This window comes from Megalops cyprinoides, chromosome 2 (assembly GCF_013368585.1).
Source record: "Megalops cyprinoides isolate fMegCyp1 chromosome 2, fMegCyp1.pri, whole genome shotgun sequence".
In the NCBI taxonomy this organism is placed as follows: domain Eukaryota; kingdom Metazoa; phylum Chordata; class Actinopteri; order Elopiformes; family Megalopidae; genus Megalops; species Megalops cyprinoides.
This window is the reverse complement of record NC_050584.1, coordinates 65,082,162-65,097,500: the sequence shown is the minus strand read 5'-3', so window position 1 is coordinate 65,097,500 and position 15,339 is coordinate 65,082,162. Positions and strand designations below refer to the sequence as shown.

Genomic DNA, 15,339 nt, shown 5'->3' with positions numbered 1-15,339 from the left:
TCCATAATTAATAATGAGATGAATTAATGACAGTCATTTTCTGTGCACTGTAATATTCTTCTCAATGTCAGACCGGAAATGAACTATACACTCTGTTCTTAATGGTAAGCCTCTTATTCCAAGATAATGACCGGCTTTGCCAAGGGAGAATATCAGGCAAAGCAGAATCATATCCAGAAATAACTGGTGATTTCACACAATGGTTTGCAATTTCCTCTCTGTACTGGGAAAATCGCTATCATCTATTGCTTTGATGCCTATCTATAATTACTAAAGAAGTGAAGGTATCGCATTACATACATCTAATATCCTGAAGTTTCCACAATAGATGTAGGAGGGCCTCCGAATTAGGGTGCAAGGCCTAACCTTCCCACAAGGCAATGGGTTATTCTTTTTCACCTCCTCTTCCTAAGAGGGATTACTTGTTCAAGCGGGGCTCAAATAATTCAATGACAATCAATGACAATTCCCCAGAAAAATAATGCATAAACTCAATTAGAGCCAGCTGCCATAAATTTAAAAAATTATATGAATTAATTAATTAAATAACTAATTAACTTTAATTTAAAACGAATTAAAAATCCGAATAAAATTTAAAAAACTATTCTTAATGATTTCAAGGAGGAGGAAGATATCAAGTTATCAATATTTCAAGGAGCAAGGAGAGGCATAAATTGAACTGTCTTAACTGACTTCAGCTGAATTTTCCCATTTTGCACGTTCACTCTTTAATCATTTGAAAGCACTTGAGAAGGTGGGCACCTCACCTGAAGGCTACAGGTTCACTACCCCAGGTGGGTCCCTGTCTTTATAACCCTCAAGCAAAGAGCTTACTGCTTCAGTGACATCCACTGGTATAATAATATGTAGGTGTGCCTGGATAGGGGAGTGTGCCAATCAAATACATGACCGTGATATGTGTTTTTCATGAAAACACATTTTAAACATGGACGTATCTGATATAGATTGGCCATTCAATGATGCTCTTTGTGGCAAGTGAATAGAACAGCTCATCACTGTGCAATCTAAGGGGTACAAGACTGTGTGCGATCCTGGTGACTTTAGTGATGAATAAGACAACTCATCACTGTCAACTCATCACTCTAAGGGGGGCAAAGAGTGTGGGGGATCCAGGTGACTTTAGTGATGAATAAAACAACTCATCACTGTTCACTCTAAGGGGGCAAAGAGTGTGTGCGACTCTGGTGTCTTTACATTACATTACATTACATTATTTAGTCTTTAGTGATGAATAAAACAATCCCTCACTGTCAACTCATCACTCTAAGGTGAAAAAGACTGTGAAACCCAGGTGTGTTTTTTGGTGCAGAAAATATCAAACGACTCACCCTGATGACTTCCGGAGTCTGCTGGATGAGCAGGGTGGAGCCAGAGTCTGTCGTGGGGATGGGGGTGGGGGCGGGTCCAGCATGCGTTGCTGGCTCCCCATTGGCTGCGGCCGTGCCGTTGGCGGCGGCCAGCGTGTCCTGCAGGAGCTTCATGACCTCCGGCTCCTTGCGCAGCGCCCCCTCCCCCGCCCCGCTCTCCACCAGCTCCTGGGCAAGGCTCTCAATGCTCTCCAGAATCCTCTGCAGCAGCACCCCATCCCCGTCCTCGGTGGAGGGGGGCCGGGGCGGGCTGGCCGGGGGGGCCGGGGTTTTACTTCCCGGGTCGAAGGTTAAGTGCCGAGGAGAAGCCGTCTGCCGGCCACGACCCCTGATCACGGGGGCTGCGGTTTTGGCAGCCGCCTCCTTGGCGATGCTCCGTGAGAGCTGCTCCAGGTCGGACAGCAGCTTATCGATGTCATCCTTGTCAGCCCTGCACTCGCCCTGCTCCGGGACCTCCCGGGGCATCATCTCCGAGCCCGCGACCCCAGCGGACACGCCCGTCTCACTGCTGTGCTGTGTTGGCAGGCGCTCAGGGTTCATTTTCACCGTTTCGTCCTTGACCTCCGCGGGGGCCTTGCTGCCCTCCCTGCCCCCCGCAGCATCCCTGCCCCCCTCCACGCTGACGTCAGCCTCCTCCCGGATGTGCAGGGACTCCCCCGAATCCGCCGCCCTGCCGCCGATGCTGCACGTCGCTGAGCTGGTGAAGGAAAGGCTGTCCGGCTGGTTGATCAGGATGGTGGCCGTGGCTTTGCGCCGCTGCAGTTCCCCGCCGGGACAGGAGGGGGCAGCAGAGGGCGAGACAGGGGCCGGCTCCACCTTCACCACCGGGTCCCCTGGAGGCCCTAGCAGTTCAGGCTGGGCGGGGGAGGAGGAGGGAGGCGGGGCTCCGAGCGCTGGAGGGGATTGGACCACGTCCTCGTATCTGGGCGGGAGGTCACCATCGAAGAAGGGGTGCTGCAGGCTGCTGAGCAGGTCGGCCAGGTCACGGTGCCCCTCACTCCAGGGCTGCCCCCCCCACTCTGGCCCCCACGGAAGCTTCTTCAGGTAGCCCGACAGCCGGGCCAGGGCGCCCCTGTACAGGACCTCCGGGCCCCCAAAGCCGTCAGCCCCGCCCACCGCCCTCCTCTTGACGCACTGCTTGATGATGTCGGTGCAGCGCTTGAGGTCCTCAGAGCACTTCAGCAGGATGTCCAGGCAGGCGTGGATGTCCTGGCCGGGGGGCACCGCGCCGCCCCCCTCTGCCTTGGCCTTCTCCAGCATCTGGGCCACCAGGCTCCCCCCGGTGACGAGGTCGTCTGCCGACCCGCCAAGGGGCGGCCGGTTCTCCTCGTTCCCGACAAAACGGCCGAAGAAGGCCTCGAGCTCCACCGAGCGCCGGGTGAAGGAGTCGGGCCGCACCTTCCTGCCCCGGCGGAAGGGGGCGTGGCCTGGGGCGAGGCGGAGCCGCTCGGAGGAGAACTCCTTCACCTTCCCGCTGGCCAGGTTGATGGCCTCGCCCGTGATGTCCTTCAGGCTGCTGGAGAAGGCCTGCATGGCCAGCCCCTTCCTGGCCCTCGACACGCCCTGCAGGGCCTGGAAGCACTCCTCCAGCATCGAATCGGCCCCGCCCGCCAGGGGAAACACTCCGCTGTCAAAGGCTGAAAATTTCCCCAGGAGCCTGTGGGCGGCAGAGGGCGGGGCGGCGGCCGGGGGCGGGGCGGGGGTGGAGTCCAGCAGCTCGGAGCAGGCGCTGCTGTGTGCCGGCGTGCAGTCCAGCCCGTGCCGCATCAGCCGGCAGGGCCCGGTGCAGTAATGCACGGCATGCTGGGAGCGCCTGTCGATCACCACGCTGCTGTAGCAGTTCAGGCTGCTCACCACCACACGGTATGTCGCCGCCATCCCGTCCCCGGCTCCGCCCGCCATGCAGACTGCCACCGCTCACAGAGGAGTTACTGTGCTCACAGAGGAGTTTACTGTGCTCACAGAGGAGTTACTGTGCTCACAGGAGAGTTTACTGTGCTCACAGAGGAGTTACTGTGCTCACAGGAGAGTTTACTGTGCTCACAGAGGAGTTTACTGTGCTCACAGAGGAGTTACTGTGCTCACAGGGGAGTTACTGTGCTCACAGAGGAGTTACTGTGCTCACAGGAGAGTTTACTGTGCTCACAGAGGAGTTACTGTGCTCACAGAAGAGTTTACTGTGCTCACAGAAGAGTTTACTGTGCTCACAGAGGAGTTACTGTGCTCACAGAGGAGTTACTGTGCTCACAGATGAGTTTACTGTGCTCACAGATGAGTTTACTGTGCTCACAGGAGAGTTTACTGTGCTCACAGAAGAGTTTACTGTGCTCACAGAGTTACTGTGCTCACAGAGGAGTTACTGTGCTCACAGGAGAGTTTACTGTGCTCACAGAAGAGTTTACTGTGCTCACAGGAGAGTTTACTGTGCTCACAGAGGAGCTACTGTGCTCACAGAGGAGTTACTGTGCTCACAGGAGAGTTTACTGTGCTCACAGAAGAGTTTACTGTGCTCACAGGAGAGTTTACTGTGCTCACAGAGGAGTTACTGTGCTCACAGGAGAGTTTACTGTGCTCACAGGAGAGTTTACTGTGCTCACAGAAGAGTTTACTGTGCTCACAGGAGAGTTTACTGTGCTCACAGAGGAGTTACTGTGCTCACACAAGAGTTTACTCCGTAAAAGTTATTCTTTTAAAAAAAGGTGAGTCAGACCTCATGACCTGATTTGTGAACTGAAGTTAAAATGTGTCTGTCAACAGATGGGGGAAATAAACACACTCCAAGAAATTAAAGAGAGGAGGTGGATATTCGCCTGGGGTTTGCGCAGAGACGTGGGTGCAGTCATGAGGCCACATGAACAGCCTGCACACGGAGCACACTGCCGGACTCCGGCGTCAGAGAGACGCTGTGGTACTCTCTCCCCACCCCTCAGTGTGGGGCCTGCAGCCTGATCTCCAGCCAACCTCTGCCGTCTCCAGCCATAGATCCCATCACTCGCATTCAGACAACTTCTTTACATCTCCAGCCTCCAAGGCCAACCCCCAGCGCGCCACCGAGGCCTTGATCTTCCCGCCAGATGTCTCCCCCTCTTTTTTCTGTTCGTCTCAAGGCTCTCTCAGCATGAGCGTAAAGATACGAGGATCCCACCTGCGATTAAAGAGAGGAAAAGAACGGTTTTAGAATGCACAATGATTACCACAGAGTAGCCTGTACTGGATGCTTGTTGTATCTGATGGATGAATAAGATAAAACACTGCAGCCAATACAGTTAGTGTGAGCTGCAGGCCACACTAATCATTTATGTGGACCTCCATACAGCCTGTAGGTATGCATACAGACACAAACCAACATACACACATACACCATACTCATGCAGACAGAAAACAGACAGACAGACACACACACACAAACACACAAAAGACAGAGAAGCAAAGAGGAAGTACCGTTTGGAAGAGGAGATCTCACAAAGATTTGGTTCTATGTCTACAGCACTTGCGTTGCATTGGGGAAAAGTCACCAGAGAATAATGAATGTTATTCTGTGCTTTTCCAATGGCCCAGCAGATTCCATTCAAAACCGAGACCAAGAAAGCTCCTTTGAAAGACAGGAAACGCCCGCTCCGCTTGTCGTCAGGACCCGTCTTCAAAGACGGAACATGCTGAAAAGCACTCAGCCCCTCCATAACGGAAACACAAGGAAAATTAATAAGCTCAAAACTCGCAAGGCAATTACAGAGACACCCCGCTGCATAACCATTCGGCTGTACGGTCAGATCTGAACAGCACCGTGCTCCACAATGGCCGTCACACAGCTTCATAATGAATCCATCTCTCTTTTAACTCCCTCTCACAGCAGTGAAACGCAATTACACAACTACGCTCTGCTGCTTTAACAGTGGATAACTATGACCTTCGCCGACTTGATGGCGTCATTTATTACATCATCACGCGTAACAAGACTACTGACTGATTTGACTGTTCCTGTCAAATCAGTCAGCACACCTCCCCAAATGCCAGGTGACAGGCTCATCGATCCTAGTTGCAACAGTGTCCCCTATGCAACTAAATGGAAGACAGATGCAGCCATAGATTCCCCAGAGTAACAGTTACAGCTCAGTACCGCGCAGCTGGGAGAGATTAGCCTCCTGCTCTGCATTTACATGTAAGCGCACCCCTGCCTGCTGAGGGCTGCCCTGTCAACATTCGGCCCTCTCACCTCCCTGCTCGCGCTTTTTTTAAACGAGGTTTCTGATTTGTTGTCTTGTCCTGTCAGTAACACGTCATGCCTCTGGGCGCGGGAGGCGAGAGGCAGATAAGAGGCCTCCTCAACTCCCCCATCGCTGGCAGAGTCTGATATCCATCCTCACAGCCAGCCCCACGCACAGTGCCTCTCTCCCCAGGGAGAGCACACAGACCTGCTGGATTTTGCTCCTCCAGGGCTGGGAGGGTCTGTGTTCCAGGATGTGTCTGCTGGAAGGCCCAGGATCCTGAATTCAGGGCTGCACATCTTGGTCCCCATGTCCTCCATCCTCTCAGCCGGGTGGTTTCTTATCTCCGCTCGGTCTTTCAGCACAGATCTGCATCTCTCCTGTTTCAGTTTCACTTCTAAACATTGTTGACTCTTCCAAAATACATTCAGCCTTCCCATGCTAACCTTTTGCAAACTCGTCAAGAGGAAGACAGTATCCAGTCCACACTCCGTTTGACATTTACTTTTCCAAAGCAACACCTGTGCTGTCCTGGACTATAGTAACCCAGTAATCATCTTTTCTGTTATTTACTTTCTTCGTTTCTTCTTCTGACGACCCCTTCATGTCTCACACACCCCTGTGCTTTCCTCTTATCAGTTTCCCGACTCTGATCTGAACCTCCACAGATTTAAACCAAAAACACAAAAATGAATGTCACCCAAATGCCAGGCACTGTAGGTTTTCCCTGCAAGTCTACCCACCCCGCTGATTTGCGCACTGCTTTTCCTGGATCAAATGCGCCATCTGAGTTACTCAGGGAATTTGTATCTAAACCTTCCGGCCACACGTCAGCCAATGGGAATTCCTGGGTTCGATGTGGTTCTGTGGTTCCGTGTGCAGTGAGAGGTCACAGAGGAGAACCCGGCACGCAAGTCATCGCTTTGCCGCTGCGCATCTCGTCCTACACTGATTGGCGTCTGCATACACGTGACACGGGAATGGGGGTGGTGCGACGGGGGTCTCCACAATGTGAGGCCCAGCTTTATCAGACAGCATGTGAGGACACCATGTCTTCGTAAAAAAACACCCCACTAATTCCCTCTGTTCCCTCTGGCACATCTGGCTGCTGCTCCTCCCGAATGTGTTATGACTTCAGAGATCCTCGCTCCAATCAATCACGCGTAGGAACAGCATGTAAAACCTCTAATTCCCTTGGCAGGCTCACTGATCTCGGCTTTCAGTGCACACCATACTTTTTTCCTTTTTTTTACGTATTATCCAAATTAAATGGCTGGATATTTACTGACGCAATTCAGGTCTGGCACCTTGCCCTTGATCCAAAGGCAGTGCCCCACCTCCACTGATTAGCTTGGCAGAAACCTTTCTCAGGGGTACTGTGCATAGCATAGCATTCTTTTACATAATGTCAAATTACACACTGGGTGTTTACCAAAGCAGTTCAGGTTAGGTAACATAAGTAAGGGAAGAACTGAGGTACTCCCATCTAGCAATCTAACCACCCGGTTACAAGCCTGGTTCCTAAACTTCTACTACAGCAACAAACTGATTCTGACAAACCCCGTTACAGCTGGGAGCGGAGTAATGTCTCTAATGAAATATGTTCTGGAGTATAACTGATACTGTTACAGGGATGGCCTTGGAAAGATCAGAGGTTAGCTTCCCAGGTGAGGTCATGCCCCTGTATTCTTCAGCAAGGTGCTTAACCTGAAGGGCTTCAGGAAAATATCCAGCTGTACGAATGGATGACATGTTACCAAAAAATGTAAGCTATGCAAGGGCCCCCCTCCGATATCTACTCAGCTACTCTCCAGGCAACCTCAGCCACATACCAGGAAAAGCACTCTTACCTGACACCCAGCTATCTGATAGGCCGTAGAGCAGAGCGCTGAGCTTTGGGTAAGGTGTGTATCCGCTGAATATGTGCTGGCAAAACAGCTCCACAGTCAGGGTTGCCAGGCCTTATCGCCGAAGAACAAGCCGGCCTGGCCCTTTCAAATGGCTCCCAGAGAAGGCGCCGTGATGGCAGGACACTTCATAAATATCTGTCCGTGTAAGTTTAACTAACCCCTGCCTCGGCTCATGGCATTTGCCTGACTTATGATGTGTCAGAGAACACAACTGCTAATATTTTCCAAAGTGGCGACGGTACGCTGCCATATTAAACGGAATTCAGATCCTTTTTCAGACCTGGCCATCTCAAACGCAGCCGTGAGATAATTTATTAACTTTTTTTTTTTTTTTTTACGGCATCGCAACATAAACCATCTGGCTAGAAACGAAACGGGAGAGTTTATCCAGGAAATTTCTGAAGCATGTTAAGGGCTCGGTTTAAATTGCACGTAAATCTTGGCTAAGTGCAGCATGTGAAACACTCGAACAATAGCATCTGGGTGGAACGCATCGGTGGTGAAGGACGTGCATTAAGGCCACTCACGGGAAACAGAGAAAATCTCCAACAGCTGAGACATATGAAGATGGTAATTCCATAAAGTAACATTTCTGACATGAAATTTTCCAAACGATGTCCACAGCACCCTTTTTTCATAAATAAATTCATAGGCTTGGAGGAATTCAGTGTTATGCCAACCAATACAAGCTGCCCTGTTAATGTGATGAATGCTGCAAGAGCTGTTCTTGGTGAAAGTGAGAGTCTTCAACTTTATGATTTGAGATATCGATAGTGTGGGGAGAGACTATACAACTGCTCCGTTAAAAGACTGTCAGAATACCACAAGTTTCGCATATCTTTTCTTCTTTTAAAGACATGGATGTGCAATTCATGTGTCTATTTCAGAAAACAAATACTAGATATAATCATACATTGGCAGTTAAATTAAGCAACCTAAAAACTCACCTGTGATAATTACATAAAAGAGAGTACAGCAACAGTATCCATCAAACTCTTCCAAACCCATAAATATGTTATCTTGATCTGAGCCATTTCCGCCAAGCCAAGTTCTACACTTTCAGGATCCTTCCCTTAGAATGTGCCCAAAAGTGACTGCATGACCACTACCTGTGACCTGATTTCTGCCCTTTACCCTGATCATGTCATTCCAGGAGAGAAACAGAAACACGACATTGCACAAATGCTGTTGAATGCTTTGTTGAATGTTTTTGTTAGTTTATGTGGCCAAATGTATGGATGTCCTCGTGCTTTGGTCTGTGCAGAGCAGCCTCTGAGAGGGCCCAGCCATGCAGAGGCTGTTCTGACTGACAGCTGGATTCATAGCAGCAGCTGACCTTCACCCGAACCCCTGCAGGAAACGTTCGGTTTACGGTCAGAGGGCTGCGGTCTCCCTCCGGGAGCTGCGCTCGGCATGCGGGTCCACAGACGCCCCTCCCCGCCTCCCTCCACCCTGGGTCCCAGCGTACGCGTGGCTTTTCTCTTTGATGCAGACCAGCTCGGATGACATGATCTGTCATGGGAGTTACAGGGCCTGCAGTCAGGAGGCTGATTCTTTTGCTCTACGACTGGACGGTGCTGTCTCCACCATCGAGCTGTGTGCCAATCAGGGTGTGTGGGTGTGGGTGTGGAGTGCGTGTGAGAGAGAGCACGAGAGAGAGAGAGAAACGGAAAGGGGCGCGCAAAAGAAATAAAATGTGGCTGCAAAAAAGGGTGTGAGACAGATGTGTGCGTGAGTGTTTGTATTCATGTGCATGAGTGTGTGTGTGTGTGTGAGTGTGTGAGTGTGTGTGTAAGTGTGTGAGTGTGTGTGTAAGTGTGTGAGTGTGTGTGTAAGTGTGTGCGTGTGTGTGTGAGTGTGTGAGTGTGTGAGTGTGTGTGTGTGTGAGTGTGTGTGTGTGTGCATGAGTGTGTGTGTGCACATGCATGTGTCACACCCGAAGCTCTGGCCTGTCACTCTGACCAGCCTGTGTTCACCCCGGTTAAATCCCACGTGCAGACCACCCACAGCGAAATGGCACTGAAAACACGCCTTCCTTTTATCTCCACTCTGATGCGAGACGTCTGCAGTCGGGCCTGGCTGTGATGAGTCTGTCCTCTCATGCATGCCACTTACATCGTCTTGGCGAGCCAGTTAGGATCTTCAAGCATCCATCTTTGGACGGCACCGTGCTCCGTTTCCACACTCAACGGTTCTAGCTCCACGTTTCTTGCCAGCTGCCATTTTCACAACTGTTCAGTAACTGCACATTACTACTTCATCAGTGCCACTGTGCAATACAATGCCATTGTCTGTGTTCTCAGCCAGACTCATAAAAACGGCACTTCTCCGCTATAACTAACTTCACTAAATCTCCTTATTGGTACCTTAAAAATGTATTGAAACTTCAATATATGGTACATAATCATATTCACCATTACAATGTCCATAGTAATAACACAAAAATTGATGTCATTTTAGTTGATGACAGAATTTCAACCTGAAAGCACAGAACATTTTACTCCCTTACTCTTCCTGGTAAGAAGAGACATGAGGCTTTCCAGCTTTCCAGCTGTAGGACAGGACCCAGTGTACTGATGAAAATGTCCACCCTGACATCAGCAGACCAAAATTTGTCTCCCTGTAGATTCTCACCACGGCCTTGACTGCTCTGATTGTCGCTAAGCTTTAGCTGTGCAGAGGTGGCTTAAGAGGATATACACCTGTACACTAAACAGTTTCGCTCCACGCTAACAAAGATGATGTAGTGCAGTGATAGGCTCACGCCTCATCATCCATCCACGCTAACAAAGATGATGTAGTGCAGTGATAGGCTCATGCCTCATCATCCATCCACGCTAACAAAGATAATGTAGTGCAGTGACAGGCTCATGCCTCATCATCCATCCACGCTTGGACATGCTGCTCAGCCACTTCACTGGGTAAAGCGCGCCTTCCGACAAAAGACACCTTTGTGAGTCAGCGGGAACGTAACATAAGAACAAAGAAAAGATCTTCCTCGGATTTAAGGATGTCACGGAAGCGATAATAAAGGTATTCATTTGCAGTGAATTACCTGTGACAGTGGGTGGGGTGGTGGGGTTGGAGCACACTCGGTTCTCTTGTGAGCAACGAGGAAAAATTGTATTTCATTTCTTTATCTGTAACACTATATTCAAAAGAAAAAGAATGAGTCTTTTCTTTCCCTATAAAAACCCTTCCCCACTCTTAAAACGGCACAGCCATATAAGGCTAGCCGAAACAGCCTTCCTCCCAAGAACAAAGAAGCCAAGCGTCACATGAATAATGCCTCTCTATGGGCTTGCAACCGTAGACGCACAGACATTTTCATGGATAATTACACCGGACCTGTTTTTGGATGTGTTGCACAATTAACACGCATGCCAGTTTACAGAAGGCTTCAGCTTCCATTCACAAGCAATTGCTTTTAACTTGATTGCATCTGTGATAGCGCTCTCTTTGTGTGCTTCAAATTAAATCCTTTCAGACATCACAAAATGGAGCTGAGATCCCCAGTCTCATCTTATTACAATCAAACTTATTCAATAAAAACAGTCCACAGTCTGTAATGATTTCATGTTAACTGCACCAAGGTGCTGTAAAGCTTCATTACAAGAAACTGTTACGTTCAAATGAGTCAGTAGTTGTTGAGGGATCAATATTTAAATTCACAAGCCTCTAAAAAGCAGTCAAAAACAGGTTCAGGATGAGTTACCAAACAAGGTCAGCTCTCTGACAAAATTCATGTAGATACAAACCACATCAACTACCCAAAAACCTGCATTTTAAAATAAAACAGCAAGATGGACACATTCCTGAGCAGATTCAGTAATATCTGCGTTTCCTTGGTGACTGGTTTGTCATAAGGAGCCAGTTGGCCATTTGGTCCTTTTCCAAGACGAACGCTGTTTTGAAGCGTTTTGTTTTTACTTTGGCTGTGTAACATGATGTTGGCTTTTTTTCACTGACAGATGACATCACATTGGGCTGGAATTTTGGGACTGAGGTTGGCAATCCAGTTCCTCGCTGATGTCACCGATTTCTTGCACTGTCGTTTGGTTTGCCCCAAACCAATGTTCACTGGGGCCTTTGGCGAGTCCGGCGCCCTGCTTCTCCCGGTCAATCAAAATGCAGGTGAGCACAGTAACCTGGGAATCACAGCCCTAACGGTGCGTGTGAGCAGGTGAGAGATAGAATCACAGCACACCTGTGCTGGAGCCCCTCCTGAGAGCAGCCTCTCTCTGATTATGGTCCTACAAAGAGAAGCTGTCCAGAGAAGCTCTTTGTCCTTCCTGGAGAGGGGGGCACTTTGAGAGGCAGCGAGGCGGTCAAAAATAGGGGCAAATTGAAATATTCAGTTAAATGAATATTTGACCACAAGGTCTCAAAACATTTACTTGGAACAGTATTCCAAAACTCCAGAATTCAATCTTATGCTTTCTGATCAGTGTTCATGATAAAGAACCATAAAATGGAAAGTATTCAGTGATTCATTCATTGATGCTATTCACTTTCCTGTGAGTGAACATGGCTCTGTTTTCTGTGAGTCATTATTTCCACACACAAGGAAATAGAGCTTCATACAGTGTTTACTGGGGGAGGAGAGAGACATGGGTTGAAGTTTCTACATATTCTAGATCTGCAGAGTATTTTGTAATATCAAAATCTAATGAAGGAGTACAGTGACCCTGGGGTCACAGGGCACCAGAACCATGACACTGAGACACTTTGTGAGACCAGGACATTTACATTTACATTTAGGTCATTTGGCAGACGCTTTTATCCAAAACGACTTACAAGTGAGGAACAGCAAGCAAGCTACGGTAGTGTGGGAGACCTTGGAGTAAGCTTTAAGTGCAACCTAAACAACTAAACTCAGCTAAATAAGTCAAGAAAAGTAGAAAACAGAGGTAAACGAGGTGAAAACACATGGTTAGACAGGCAGAGGAGACAAACAAGTAGTGACAGGAGAAAGAAGTGCGAGGCAGAAAGTGCGCGGAGATGGAATTGTGTTAGAGTTGTTAGAAGTTGTTAGGAGAGGAGGCGCTCTTGGAAGAGCTGGGTCTTCAGGAGGTTCTTGAAGATAGAGAGGGACGCCCCTGCTCTGATAGCGTAAGGTAGCTCGTTCCACCAGCGGGGAACTACATATGAGAATAAGCTGGACTGAGATTGCCTTGTGTGCAGGGATGGCAATGCTAGACAACGTTCCTGGGAGGAACGTAACGGCCGAGAAGGAGAGTAAGCCTGTATGATTGGGGTCAGGTATGTCGGAGCAGACCCAGAGGTCACTGTGTAGGCAAGCATGAGAGACCTGAATTTGATACGGGCAGCCACGGGTAGCCAATGGAGCTCAATGAGCAATGGGGTGACATGGGTCCTTTTGGGCTGATCGAAAACCAGACACGCCGCCGCGTTCTGAACCATTTGTAGTGTTTTCACCGCACATGCTGGGAGGCCAGCTAGGAGGGCATTGCAGTAGTCGAGGCGGGAGATAACCATGGCCCGTACCAGAAGCTGGGTAGCATATTGAGTCAGGTAGGGCCGGATTTTGCGGATTTACTGATGAAGCCTGGCAATGGGGGAGAGTGTTAATACCACCAAAGCAAAGGGACACCAGCTTCCCCTTCTCTGCTGGTTATTCTGTCTGGATCCTGTCCTGTTTGCAGCACAGGAGGCGGAGTCGACCACGACCCCGACCGAGACCGAGATGCCATCCGCTGAAGGACAGCCGTCCGCTCCACGACCGCATCGTGCTCAGATGCTCAGACAGGATGTTCTTTTGGTGTCACCCCTGGCTGTGATTAATCGGAGAGCTGAGCTCTTTGCCTCTCTGAAGTGTCGGTTACCACGGCGCCAGGGCTCCCATGGATGCATCTCATTGGCTCTCGCCGATCTGGTGGCAGAGGCGCCAGCACAGCCGACTGCAAGTCCAAATATTTTCGCTGCGGATGAGAGACGCCGTCAGGTCGGTGTGAGGACGCGTGCCAGGGAGACGTGGCATCGGAGGGTAAACTGTCTGGCTCTCTCAGCTCTGCTCCGCACGGGAGCCTAACTTTCACTGTCCCGGGAGAAACAAGCAGAGCCACCTGTGGAATCACCTGAGCCCCCTGAAGTGGCACTGTGGCAGTGTGAAAACACAGGTGGAGTGTCAGTGGCAACACTGTGAGACTTTTACACATGGTGTGTTTGTATGTGTGTCATTGTGTGTGTGTGTGTGTGCTTGTGTGTGTGTGTGTGTGTGTGTGTGTGCTTGTGTGTGCGTGTGTGTGTGTGTGTGTGTGTGCTTGTGTGTGTGCGTGTGTGTGTGTGTGTGTGCTTGTGTGTGTGTGTGTGTGTGTGTGTGTGTGTGTGTGTGCTTGTGTGTGCGTGTGTGTGTGTGTGTGTGTGTGTGTGTGTGTGTGTGTGTGTGTGTGTGTGTGTGTGTGTGTGCTTGTGTGTGTGTGTGTGTGTGTGTGTGTGTGTGTGTGTGTGTGTGTAACTACCCAAGCGCGTGCAACTTATTAAGCATAAGCACTGCCGAATGGCTGGAGTATGTGACGCCAGTCAAATAACTTCTGCCATGCTTTGCGATCTTAAAGTTCAACTTGCCATCAAACCTCATAAAGGAGATTACTGTTAGCAGCAGTGCTGATCAGCGCTGGTGGTCAGAGGAGAGTCCATACTAGTCTGTGGGCTGAGGAGAATATTCAGGTGAAGCACAAAGGGAGGCACCCACAACCATTACACTTATTACATTACATTACATTACACTTATTACATTACATTACGTTACGTTACATCCATTTAGCAGACACTCTTATCCAGAGTGACTTCCACCACAACAGAACAGATGTGTATCCATTCAAGTTAAATGAGTAGCAGTGTCAGACCCAGGTAACACACACCCAGACCAGTGAGTGTGAGCATAACACTATTTATTATGCCCTATCACAGTCACTACTACCCAGGGCAAAGACAGTGTTCCTAAAAACAGTATTGTACATTGTTAGCACATGCTAGTATGCACAACGTGTTTAGACAAAATTATGTTCTACCTGAAAGCAGTAAAATACGTTGCGGGGCTCTGAGTCATGCTGTTCCAGGCCCATTATAAAAGAGGGAGGGAGACTTCTGAAAACGAGGCCTTTCGACCAGTCCGGGGATGGCTGGATCTGATAGTGTGTTTAACAGTTTGCAGTACACTGTGCACAATCCAGAACTCTTTGGTCTTTCAGCCAAAATGTCTGGAACGGGGGGTGAGCACTTGCTGCGATTATTTAGACTGAGCCGGGCCGAAGAGGAGGATGAGGCGGAGCGGAGAGTGGCGGTAGAGGCACCCGAAGCGCACGCCGGTGTGTGTTTGCCTACGTGCTGCACCGTACTGTCCCGGCCCGGCCTGTGAGGGAAAGCTGGGTTCCTCTCTGTCTGCACAGCTGTGCTCTCCCCCTGAAATCCAGGCGTCAAAGCTGCCAGCTCTTCAGGACAGACAGTCCCAAGATCGCCCTCCAAAAACCCCACCTTTTCTACAGTCTGAACTCACTAGGGGTTGGGCGTGCTGTTACCAGCAGTGACTTCCAGCATACTTTCTGTATGTTTTCTAAAATTTCCCTCCACCCTGTCAATAATAAATAATAAAGCATAAACCACATTCGTTTGACTGATAACATGGAAAAATACTGTGCAGCTACTGTCACATATGAAATGCCAGTTCTTTGGTCTAAATCTCTCTAGACCTGGCGATAAATCTCTGGAAGCTGGCAACGCTGTCTACAGCACAGCAGAATTATATCTGACAGGATGACGGGTGAAGTTAATATAAAGAGGACATCCGCTGGAGGATCAGAGGCAGTGTATGTG

The 15,339-nt window shown here is 49.5% G+C and overlaps 1 protein-coding gene across 1 annotated transcript in view; it reads right to left on the bottom strand.

Annotated features, from left to right (window-relative positions):
* The window catches only part of LOC118772206 (serine/threonine-protein phosphatase 2A regulatory subunit B'' subunit alpha-like), a 26,889-nt gene extending 23,590 nt beyond the window's left edge, over positions 1-3,299 (bottom strand). The window contains exon 1 of the mRNA XM_036520513.1: positions 1,350-3,299. Coding sequence (XP_036376406.1) covers positions 1,350-3,290 — 1,941 coding nt within the window. The 5' untranslated portion in view covers positions 3,291-3,299. The remainder of the gene's footprint in view (positions 1-1,349) is intronic.
* Positions 3,300-15,339: the final 12,040 nt, after the last annotated feature.